This window comes from Sprattus sprattus (assembly GCF_963457725.1).
Source record: "Sprattus sprattus genome assembly, chromosome: 12".
NCBI classification, from domain to species: domain Eukaryota; kingdom Metazoa; phylum Chordata; class Actinopteri; order Clupeiformes; family Clupeidae; genus Sprattus; species Sprattus sprattus.
Window position 1 is genome coordinate 13841716 of NC_137910.1, and position 12500 is coordinate 13854215.

Here is a 12500-nt window from a genome sequence, read left to right on the forward strand (position 1 = left end):
GTTGAGTAGTACATGGTAAGAATGTTTCTCTTTCTGTCCTTGTCCATTTACCTTTTCCTTATATGTGTGTGAGTGAGAGTTTGTGGGCAGGCGCGTATGGCTTGCGTACGTGTTTAAGACGCACTGCTTTGGACTGTGTGGGTGTAGACGTACTGTACATGTGGCTCTGTAGTCGGAGTGCGAGCGAGCGGCGAGGACAGCCTGTTCAACTGCTCTCTTTGAATGTGCAAATCTGTGTGCGTGGGCGTCGCTATATAGGTGCACTGCAGGTTTAAGAACGGATTGATCGCGCACACACACACACACACACACACACACACACACACACACACACACACACACACACACACACACACACACACACACACACACACACACACACACACACACACACACACACACACACACACACACACACACACACACACACACACACAGGCTCTCGATCCTTCTCTAGTTCTCTCGCTCTCTCTCTCTCTCTCTTGCTCCCTCATTCCCTCATTCTTTTTCCTGTTCTGTTCTTATGACAGAAGAGAGAGAGAGAGAGAGAAGAAGAGAGAGAGGGAGCGAGCAAGAGAGAGAGGGAGCGAGCAAGAGAGAGAGAGAAGGGGAGAGAGAGACAGAGAGACAACATGCAGCACTGGGCTCCAGGCCTCCGGCTCAGGGCAGAGTGGCTGCTTGCTGATGACTCATCCCCGGCACTGTGTGTTTGTCAAGGAGACTGAATCATACGTGGTGTGTGTGTGTGTGTGTGTGTGTTGGGGATAGAGGCAGCACTGCGTGCGGGGCTTCAGACACAACGGTCGTGCTGATGGCGGAGGAGAGGTGGGGCTTTGGGAGCGCCGGGGCGAGGGCTGCCTGACCGACCGACAGAGCGGCTGGCTGGCTGGCTGGCTGGCAGGCTGGCAGGCAGACAGACAGTGGCCACTCTGCCACCCTGGAGCCACAGTCTCAGCCACAGGCATGGCGCACGGCAGCCGGTAAGCCTGGGCAAGGGGCCGGTTCGACCAGACCGATCACTGCTGTTGTGTGTGTGTGTGTGTGTGTGTGTGTGTGTGTGTGTGTGTGTGTGTGTGTGTGTGCCTGATATGCTATGCTGTGCTCCTGCTAACGCTACTGCTGCTGCCTTTTCTCATTTCCTTTTCTTTTTTTGATCGTCTCTATTCCTTTCTTGTCTCTTTCCATGGGCTGCTGGGTCCACTGTGGCTGGTGCCTGTTGTGCGGTGGTTACTGGCAGGGAGAAAGCTCTGTCTATCTGTCTGTCTGGCTGTCTCTATGGCTGTCTCTCTGGCTGGCTGTCTGACTGTCTCCTGGCTGTGTTGAACGGGGAGGCTGTTTGTAGCTCTCTCCGCGTGTGTGTGGGTGAGTCGACGAGAAGGCCGGTCACACTGTGCCATCTTTGGAGACGGGGGCTGGGGAAAGGAGTGGGATCGAGCGAGGGAGGGAGGGAGAGAAAGAAAGGAAAAAGATTGAAAGCTTATCGCTTTCTCTGTGAAGGTGATCGGAAATGTGTTTCAGAGAGAGAGAGAGAGAGAGAGGACATAGAAACGGACAAGCAGTTTGTTCATGTGTAGTCATCTGGATGGGTATCAACCTTCCCTGAGCACTGTGTGTGTGTGTGTGTGTGTGTGTGTGTGTGTGTGTGTGTGTCTGTCTGTGTGTGTGTGTGTGTGTTAGTGTGTGTGTGTGTGGGTGTGGGCACACATTTTCTCATTACCATACCAGTTTGCTTCCTCTGATTTGGGATGTAAAATATGACTAATAAGTGACATGAGAGTGGTAGTGGTCGTGTAATGCCAAGAACAAGGAACTGAGTCACGATTGTTGTGGTTTCTCAGCAGTGTCCTCCTCTTAGAGTGTGTGAGTTCATAAATTAAATGTGTTTTAAGTGTTCATATGAAATGAAAAGTAGTTTATCTGCCTCATAGCCGTGTGTAGGTGTGTGTTTGCGGGTGAGTGTCTGTACCTGCTGGTGAGTTGGTGAGTCCAAACACAAAACCAAACTCTTTTGACAGGAGGTGCCGATTCATGCACAAAATGGCAACAGCACAGAGTCAAGCACCAGAGAAAGTGAGCTTGACAATGTGATCTTAAATTTGGCACGTCAATCAACTTCTTTATCTAGTCTCAGTTCAGCGGGTTCAGAATCAGCTCATCATTTAAACACACCAGTCTGCAATTGCCCTCCACCACTTATATTGTCAGGATGGATTTCATTACTCTCCGTTGATTCTCGTGCTGTTAGCCCAAGTATTGTTTGGCAGTATGTATGTTTTAGTCAGCTTCATGGCATGAGATGAAAATTGCCCTGAAACAATGATGGCAAATGCCGTCCCATGCTTCTCATTAAGAACTATGGCCTGCGACTAAATGGACCTTTGCAGACGAAGACGCGTCTCCCATCATTCTTGGCTTCGGAGTATCCTAGACGGCGTCCCCATTATGAGGACCTATGTTTGTTCTCTTTAACAGGAATTGCATTTTCTGTTGGGCTTTTTTTCGCAGCCATGCCAGCCATAATGTTCTGTATTATCCATTGTTTGCGTCGTAAAAGTGCCCAGACTGCCTAGGAAAGAGGTGGCGATCTTCTTGTAAGATGCGGACAAACGCACACAATCACTCATTGTGTCCTCGGCATTGTGCTCCATTGTCGGCGAGGCGGGGTGTCCCCAGATTGCAGCCGGACAGACTAAACTGTGGCCGGGACAGCCCCAGACGCTAATCTGCTGCCCTCACCCCCATGCCCTCCTCCTTTTTGGGGGGACCTGTGTGCCAGCACGTACGCCACGTCCACTGGACTGAAGACCGGGCCGGTCCTCCACTGTTCTGAAATAAGACACTGTCTTGGAGCCAGAATTCAGCACCTCCATTAGGTTGTCATTATTGGGTATTTCTTTTTCCTGAGCTGCAACTTCTGAAGCACTGAAAGTGCTTTTCATGTTTTAAAATGATTTGTAGCAAACTGAGGTTTTAGCTTAAGTGATTGCCCCTGATTTCAATATGAACTTTGCCCCATGCTGTTATTTATGATGAAGACTCGTTACTTATGATCAATATGATTGATTAGTGAGCCTATATACCGCATGAGGAGGAGTAGAGGAATGCAAGAAAGCCGACATCAGTTGAATTGCTGGTTATGAAGTACAAGATTCAAATGTGACCTATGTGACGTGTGACCAACTCTCAGTCTTCTGTTTGTTGGTATGTTGAGCCAGTGCTGAGGGTTTCTTGGGTCAAAAGGTTTAAGGGGCGACTAATTCAGGAGGCCACTAGGTCTTGGTGAGTGTGTGTGTGTGTGTGTGTGTGCGTGTGTGCGAGTGAGCAAGTTTTCTTTGGCACAGTCATCTAAAAGAATGATGTTGCCATCAACATGCATCTACCCCTTGCCATGTAGACTGGCCTGCCATGTGGAAGGTTAAAAGTTGTGTGTGTGTGTGTGCGCGTGTACATACGTGTGGGTGTGTGTGTGTGTGCGTGTGCAGGCAGGTTCCCCATCACTAAGCTCAAGGAGGCCGGGTGTATTTGCGTTGCTCCTCGGCTGCGGCTGTGGCTGTGGTCCGGCCGGGTGTGGCGCTGGAGCCGGGCCCAGGCTACAGATGGGAGAAGAGGAGGCCGCAACCAGACACCTTCCAGCCCAGGGAGAGTACTGAACACAGGGAGTCACGGCTTCAGACGCCTTCGTACATTCTGTTACTCGTGTGTGTGTGTGTGTGTGTGTGTGTGTGTGTGTGTGTGTGTGTGTCTGTGTGTGTGTGTTTGTGTGTGAATGAGTGAATGAGTGAATGTGAATGAGTGAATGTGAATGAGAGTTAGACAACACACAGAACACTTACACAACTTGTGCTCATCGCAGCCATAGGGTTTGACTTTCGCTAAGAGTCTTATTAACCAGATGGCGGGCTTCTACATTCTCAAAGGGGACATCCCCAAACAATTTTCAACAACAAAACAAATGTCCTAATGGCTTCTTCCTCTTCGTCCGAGTTGTGATTAGTGGCTAAGCATAGTTTTGCGTGATGGACTCTGTTTCTGATCCCCTTTATCCGATTCTTTGCGATGTGTATAATATTTGGTGAGGTGAGTCAGCTTATGAGCTCTAATTCCACAGGGGATTATTGATCTTTAATTACACTCATTGTAGCAGCCAGAGCAAAGCTGGATTTCATATATGCTGTTTCTGTCAAGTTATCTACAACTTATGGAAGTGTTCTTTCTTTTCTCATTTTTGCTTTCTCTTTCTGTGTGTGTGTGCGTGTGTGTGTGTGTGCGTGCGTGCGTGCGTGCGTGCGTGCGTGCGTGCGTGCGTGCGTGCGTGCGTGCGTGCGTGCGTGCGTGCGTGTGTGTGTGCGTGTGTGTGTCATCCAGACAGTGTGTTTAAACCAGAAGGTGAGGGGGTGACCACTTTCAAACTGAAAGAGGAGAAAAAAAAATCCTGTTTTTGTGAATTTCCACATCACAGATGGACGGAGTGACTCACATGCACACTTATTATGGTGCTGTTTTTTTTTTTTTCGTTTTTGGTATCTGTTTGAGAAAATAAATGTTCGGTGTACACAACACCCACGCGCTACACTTTCTTTTTTTTCTGCTTCCGAAAAATGTGCACTAAATCTATATTTGCCTCATAGCCAGGGTTGTTAGTAGCTGGTGTCTGCTGGCTGTGTGTTTCTTTCGTGTCGGTCAGGGTTAGGACTGGACCGGCTCCTTTGGTTTGTGTTCTTAAACCAGCTCTGCTCAGCCGTAAGGAAAGAAAAAAGAAGAGCAGACGACGGCTGCTGCTGCTGCTCTGGTGCAAATGTAGCATGCCGAGGGAGAGAGAGAAGGAGAAGGAGAGAGGGAGAGATAGAAAGAGAGAGAGAGAGAGAGATAGAAAGAGAGAGAGAGAGAGAGAGAACTTTGAGTTAGTTTCTTTAAGCTTTCCATTCTTGTCTTTGCTGAGTGAAGAAAAAACTTTCCTCCAGCTCTTTGTGAGGGTGTGTGTGTGTATGTGAGTGTGTGTATGTGTGTGTGTGTGTGTGTGTGTGTGTGTGTGTTTGAGTGTGTGTATGGAAGAGAGGAAGATTCACCCTGTTAGCAGAAGATCATATCCCTAATTTGAAAGCGCACTGGACTTTATAAGAGCAGAGCCCCTCACAAACCCCCCCCCCCCCCCCCCCCCCCTCCCACACACACACACACACACACACACAACTCTCCAGGTGCCACCACTCCTCCAGAGAGTGCCTCACATATACTGTACCTGTGGCTTACTGGACTGTTGCTAGCTGTTAGCATGCCAGAGCATCCTGCCCACACAGCACTCTTTCTCTGTCTCTCCCTCATGTACACTTGCACTCCCACACATTCACACACACACACACACACACACACACACACATGCATACACGCCTACACACACACTCATACACACACGTCCTCTCTCTTCTGTGAACGTAGAGCTGTGTATATTAATTACAAAGGTCATAAAATGGCTGAATAGTCTTAATAGGGGGAGAAGGGCATGGATGGGAGCCAAGTCTGGCCTGAGTTGTCTGGGACGTACTCACCTTCACTCTCACACTCTCTCTCTCTCTCTCTCTCTCTCTCTCTCTCTCTCTCTTACTCCTTTAGTTGTCTTTCTCTGGCTATGCATCGATCACACGAGGGTGTTGTCTGAGATCCTGTTGTCAGGTTCTGGGGTGTGTCATTTAATGAGGCCCAATCACTTTATGACTTATCACAGTCATAGCCAATCATAGCTGCTAATCTCAGGCCTAGATCCTGATATCATGGTTTTGCTGTGAGTGTGAGTGTGAGTGTGAGTGTGAGTGTGAGTGTGAGTGTGAGTGTGAGTGTGAGTGTGAGTGTGAGTGTGAGTGTGTGTGTGTGAGTGTCAGAGGGTGTGTGTCAGAGGGTGTGTGTGGGTGTGTGCAAGGGTGTGTATTGATTTAGTGGCACTCAGGTGCTGAGACGCGGCCTCTCCTTCTTGCACCTCTGCGCTCTCCGGACTGCCTTGTTAATTATTGAACAGACTGGCTCAGATTACCTTATAAGGCCAACCGACCGCTGGCTGGCCAGGCCACATTGCACAGCACAGGATGCAGGTCTTGGGTGTGTGTGTGTGTGTGGTGTGTGGTGGGGATGGCGGTGGGGGTGGTGGTGTCCTCTGTGTGTCATGGAATCATGTGTGTTTTGGAGTGGAGTGGGCTTAATTTTTTGCTTCTTCCTCTTCCTGTGTTGCTTAGTCAAGTGAAATCAGAAGTTACTGATGATATTTGAGCTTCTGACCAGTGTGTGTTGTTGGGGGGGGGGGGGGGGGGGGCACTCAGCCTGAACGGCCATCTGAGAGTCAGATGTAAGGGACCTGTGTGTTGATCTGAAATGCGTTAACTTTTCTTACATTATGAGTAGCCCCCATGGACCACCTAGACTAACAAGATTGCAAATGATCATCCCCTCTGTCTGAATTGTATCCGCAGCATCATCCTCGATGGGAATGGAAGTTGTAGCAATGCCAAATGGCTCTCTCATTAGCATGTTTGCAAAGGTTTTGAATTCATGTGAAATGTGTACTTTTTTGGGCGTGAGGTCTCATATGTTTGCTCTGTGTGTGTCTGCAGTGACAGTTACATTGTGCGCGTCAAAGCGGTGGTCATGACACGGGATGACTCGAGCGGCGGCTGGCTGGCGCAGGAAGGCGGTGGCCTCAGCCGGGTGGGCGTGTGCAAGGTGCCACCGGCCGAGCTGACGGAGCGCTGCAACTTCCTCATCCACGGGGAGCGCATCAAGGACAAGCAGGTACGTCACCATCCTGCCGTCCATCTCGTCGGCTCCTGAATATCTCTCTCTTTCACCCAAATTCACCCAGACACAGTCCTGAACCAAATGGATCCCATGCAAATACCATAAAATCTATTGTGCATAATAATAATAATAATAATAATTATATTAACATTCAGCTCCCTCTCTTAAAAAAGCTGATGAACAACCACAGTCCATTATTGAGGGGATCAATTTGAACAGAACCCCAAATTCCCTGTGATTGTTTTTAAAACAGAGCCCCACCTTTAATGCACTAGCACCCAAGGTCTCAACACTTTGGCTCTGATTGGCCAGTAAAGCACCCTTCAGCCAATGGGCTCCACTCCTCGCACTACAGCCCGCCCCCCCCTTACAATCACTCTGAGTGAGAAACTCTACTCGGCTCTAAGAGAGTTTAATGGCTGTTCAGTAGTAAACGTTAAAGAGTCCGATTAGTAATGGATCTAGGTTCTTTAGCGTTCAGATTAAAATCAGATTAAACGTCCAAATCCTGCTAACACTAGATTGTGCTCTACTTCTGTGGGCTTGTGTTAAAGAGCCCAGCTTCCCTGATGTGACTTTTTGTGAATGGTTTGTAGCCACTGCCTTCCCCTCTCACAGCACATGTTGTCCCGGTCAAATGACTCGATCCTACCCGACTGTACTAAGTGGATTTTGACTAATAACCTAAATAGTTAAATGAGTTAGCGTAGCACACACAGTTCAGAACTCTCTTGGCACTGAACTCTGAGAAACCCTTAAATTCCTAGAAACTTCATTTAGGTCAACATTTGAAGAAAGTCTAATTTTGGTGACACAAAGGTGCCATTTTAGATTGGTGGAACAATGTAGTCGCTATTTTTCATGGGTTGCGCCATCCAGTCTGCCTTGGCGGCTCACACTCGCCGTGGTCCAGAGGAGTCTCTCGCTGCTCAGAGGGTAAAGAGGCCTTTTGAACTGCCAAGATCTGAGGTTCTCTGCCTCCTGGGTGCATATATACATAGACTTGACAGACAATGCTGTGCATTCAGCGTGCCCTCCGTGGCTTTTTTGGAAATGAATACATGTAAATTGAAGGCCTTTCTGGGCCAACAGCAACCGAGCAAACCTGTGTTTTGATTGGCAGGTGATCTTGGAGTGCTTCGTGAGGAAGGACCTGATCTACACCCGGGCCACGCCTACCTTTCACCACTGGAGGGTGGACAACAAGAAGTGCGGCCTGACCTTCCAGAGTCCGGCCGACGCCCGCGCCTTCGACAGGGGCGTGCGCAAAGCCCAGGAGGACCTGACGGAAGGTACGGCGCCCCCGGCATCTCCTGCCAAAGCTGGCTAACCATCCAGAAGCTGCTCCCCAGTATTCTTTTAAACACATTTGCACTGCTGTTCAACAACATACCATTTCAAAGGCCTTGTTAAGACATGGCTAAGGTTTGCTTGTCTTCATAAACATGTGATTAAATGTGAGCACGATTTATGAATTACTGGAACATATTGCACTTACATACACACTTATTCCACCGTATATCCATCTTCTCCAATTCTCTACCTTCTGCTTTATTATGCTTCATGGAAAAGGGTCTGAATGAAATACAGACAGGGGTGTGTGTGTGTTTGTGAGCGTGTGTGTGTGTGTGTGTGTGTGTGTGTGTGTGTGTGTGTGTGTGTGTGTGTGTGTGTGTGTGAGTGAGAGACCATGCACGGCAATTGGTGTGAGAAAATAGAGTCAGCATGTTGACAATGCTGCATAGGGCTGGGACCGATATGTTTAGCAATGGCAGTCGGGGGCTCTGTTACATCCATCCATCACACAGCCCCTCTCTCCCAGTGACCCAAGCTCTTCAGACGCCCAAGGTCTCCCTGTTCCCAGGGCTGGCAGGCAGCTAAGTTAGCACCTCCAGACAAGGCCATGACGGGTTCCACCTCACCCCTCACCCTGGGCTGCATCCCAGGGCCGTGGACAGATCGCTTTAAGTTTCGTGTCTAAGTCAGTTTGTCTTTTTTTGTTTGTTTGTACTTTTAGGCTCAACCACTTCCTCCTCCACACTCCAGAACGAGGCTGAGTTGGGTGATGATGATGTGTTCACGGTAAGCGTTTGTTTGTTTGTTTGTTTGTTTGCCTGTATGTTTGTTTACTTTTTTCTTCAATGAGCACAGTTTGACAACACACTTTTGCCATGTCTTCCACACAAATGACTGGTAATAACAGTAGATTAAGAGGATGCAAGCTGGCCTTAAAGTTTGCTTCCTTTTTTCTTTTTCTCTCATCATTTCCCTTTGTCCTTTCCTTTCGTCCCATCATCCCCCCCCCCCCCCCCCCCCCCCCCCCCCCCTTCTTCCTCCTGTCTCCTCTTCTTTTATTTCTGGAAGCGTGTGAATTGTCCCAGAAAGGGCCGGGTCCTTGTGGTATTTTTATCCCGTGGCCTGTGTACTCCGGGGCAGAATGATAGGCCTTTGTGTGGCGGAGATGGTTGTCGTGATAGCTGCTGCTGGAGGGGTGGGGGTGTGTTTGTGTTTTGTGTCTTTGTTTGTGTGTGTGTGTGTAAGTGGGCTGGAGCATGTGTCTGTGTGTGTGTCTGTGTGTGCAAGCACACAAGAGCCAGGTTTCCTGCTGTGTTTTGACCAGACTGCCTCGCTGCCTCCGTCGCCGCCGCCTGGCATTGGCTGGATTTCCGTCCCTTTTGACAAAGCCACAGGAGATGCGCAGCAGCAGGCGGGGTCAGGAGGTGACTTCCTGCTCTCGCCAGTAAAACTATCATTGGCAGCTGCTTCCTAGCTAACTGCCACCGTGATTTACTGCAGCCCAGGGGGGAGTGAGGGAGGGAGGGAGGGAGAGGAGAGGAAGGGGAGGAGGGGGAGGGGGAGAGGGCAGAGGGGGAAGCCTCAAGGAGGGCTCATCTTCCACCGTCTGTCTTTAGCACAGGTTTGAGACGAGGGTGCAGTGCTGCCGAAGACACTACTTCTCGTCTGACTGTTGAAGGAATATGTCATCATAATCATAATCATCATTTATTAATACATATATTTAAAAACAACACTGAATGTGGGATATCCAGTGCTTCTGTTTGGTCATGCACATGATATGTAAGGATTGGAGGATTGTGCTGCCTCTGTTCTGAGCTCCCTGGACCGTGTGTGTGTGTGTGTGTGTGTGTGTGTGTGTGTGTGTGTGTGTTTGTGTGCGCGTGTGTGTGCTGGCACTCCAGCATGCCACCACGTGGAGTTAGGGGTATGGTTTTTTTTGGGGGGTGGGGGGGGGGGGGAGGGGGTGTAGTTGTCTCTGCATGCCCACTGGATGCCCTTGGGTGAGGGGGGGCAGAGGAGTCGGGCGGGGGCTAGTGGTAGTGACCTTTCCAAAAATTGCCAGTGCAAGGCAAGTGGCCGCAGACAGGAGAAATGCTGCTTTGGATTTACAGCTATAGGAGATAGGCCTGGGGAGGGGTGTGTGTGTGTGCTTGCATGTACGTGAGTGTGTGTGTGTGAAGGGATTGGGTAGCTGCTTCTGGGGATGCACATTCTTCCCAAATTATTCCTCATGAGCCAACCTATACTTAACCCCCCCACCCCCCTCCCCTGCTCCCCACCATGGACTATTTTAGTTCATTCAGATCAGTAGAGACAGGGCGAGAGAGAGAGGGGGGGGGGGGGGGGGTCATTGAGAATTTATCCTGTGTGTGTCTTTGCCTGTGTGTCCTTGTATGCACATGGCTGTTAGGGTCTCAAATAGACTGCATATAACCTACTGTCTTTAGTGGGGTAATACTGATCATTTATAATGCTGGAGATACGGGTAGGGGTAAGAGCTACGGCAGATGGTTGACCTGTCTAAGTGTCTCTTTCTCTCTCTCTCTCTCTCTCTCTCTCTCTCTCCTTCTCCCTAAAATGTTAAGTTAATTAGTCTAAGACTAATGCACATGTGCATATGTTGGATCTCTTGACCTTCTTAGCATGAGTTAGATGGCCACATGGCTGTTCTCAGGTCAGTATTGCATCTCTATACATGCTGAAAATGAGGCGGAAGAGGAGAGAAACTTCTAAAGACTCATTTATAATCTGCAGAACATTCACCGCTGGGAAAGCATGATGAAACACACACAAATGTAGTACACACACATACACACACACACACACACACACACACACACATACACACACACACACGGGTTTTTAGTAATATATCCTGAATTAATTTCTGCAGCTTATGTCATTTGACAGATTGTTGAAAGTGGAGGCTGACAAATTAATATGATGAGAAGAACTGTACAGCCTGGTGTGTTGTATGTAAAGTGTGTGTGTGTGTATGTGTGTGTGTGTACGGGTGTACTTGCCTTACCACTACCACCACCATGTTTTTGCACAGGGCAGATTGAAGTAGGTATGAAAGAACAGAAATCACACAGAGGCCATTGAAGAGTGCCTGTCACATGGGCTGCCCTATAGGAACGGGAGCCAGAGGTTGCAAATGATTCCATCAGGAAGTGCGGTTAACAGGACCATAAACTCTGGTGTAATTAGTTTAAGAGCTGTCTGAAAGGCAGCGGCTGGGCTGGACGAGCACCCGGCCTACTGGCCAGCCCAAAGACTTCACCTCTGTCTCCCCAGCGAGCCACTGAGCACCGGGTCTGTCTGCTCACGTCTGGGATTCAGGAACATTTCACGTTTCTGTAGTGTGTGTAGTGTGTGTGTAGTGTGTGTGTGTGTGTGTGTGTGTGTGTGTGTGTGTGTGTGTGTGTGTGTGTGTGTTTAGTCACTGCACAAACAGAACGATTCAGGTTTAGCGAGAAAACATACTCATGAACCAGCCAGTCTCTCTCTCTCTCTTTATCTGTCTCTCTCTGTGGCTGCTGGCTGAAGGGGGGTTGGGGGAGGGGAGGGGAGGGGGAGTGAGGGGGGGCCAGATGATTGACAACTTCCTGTGCCGCAGCGAGGCAGGGGCCGGGGGAGAAGGCCTCGCGGCACGCAGCGCTCACAGCCAGGGCCCGAGAGAGTGCCAGGGAGGAAGCGGGACGCAGAAGACTAACAGTCCTGAGAAGAGCAGGAGGGAAAGAAGAAGAAAGAGAAAAAGAGAAAAAAAAGACATGAGGTGGTGGGGTTGGAGGGGAATCACTACTACTTTATGTCGAAGGAACATTTTTAAACCTCCCTCCTCCCTTCTACTCCACTTTTCCTCCTTTTCTCAAAAGCCCCGTCCTCCTGCATTCAGTCGTCTCTCCATGTGGTACCAGTGTGGGTGAATCGCAGGGAAACGAATTCCACATATCTCTCCATTTGACAGTTTTGTGGTCTTGAAGGCAGCATGCTTTAAATATGTAGGATTGTTTAAGATCTATACAACTTGCATATGTTTTTGTTGTTGTTGCTCATTCAGCGTTTTAACATTTTGCTGTTTGGGTGTTTGTTGTAATTGAAAGGTTTTCGCCTGGTTGTATGGTGTGGACGTTTACAGACCAGTTTTATTTCAGGAAGTGGTGATGAGTGGAGGGCCGTTGTGGGGTTTATGGTGGGGCTGGATGTTTGCAGGTGAGCGACAACAAGGGAACGAGGGGGAGGCACCGTAGACTGAGGGCAAATGGGTCGTAAGATGTCGGCCTCCATATGTCAAGGAACTACTTTCCACAGGCTCACCCTCAGTTGACCCCGGTTTTCATTCAGCACACACACACAAACACAGACACACACACACACACACACACACAAAATAAAGTATGGAGGCCAGGATGTGT

The 12500-nt window shown here is 49.2% G+C and overlaps 1 protein-coding gene across 1 annotated transcript in view; it reads left to right on the forward strand.

The window, feature by feature from the left end:
- Positions 1 to 12500, forward strand: part of spred2b (sprouty related EVH1 domain containing 2b) — a 30398-nt gene that overhangs the window by 9189 nt on the left and 8709 nt on the right. The window contains exons 2-4 of the mRNA XM_080848454.1: positions 6600 to 6777; positions 7907 to 8075; positions 8801 to 8865. Of these exons, the coding sequence (XP_080704580.1) occupies positions 6600 to 6777; positions 7907 to 8075; positions 8801 to 8865 (412 nt within the window). The remainder of the gene's footprint in view (positions 1 to 6599; positions 6778 to 7906; positions 8076 to 8800; positions 8866 to 12500) is intronic.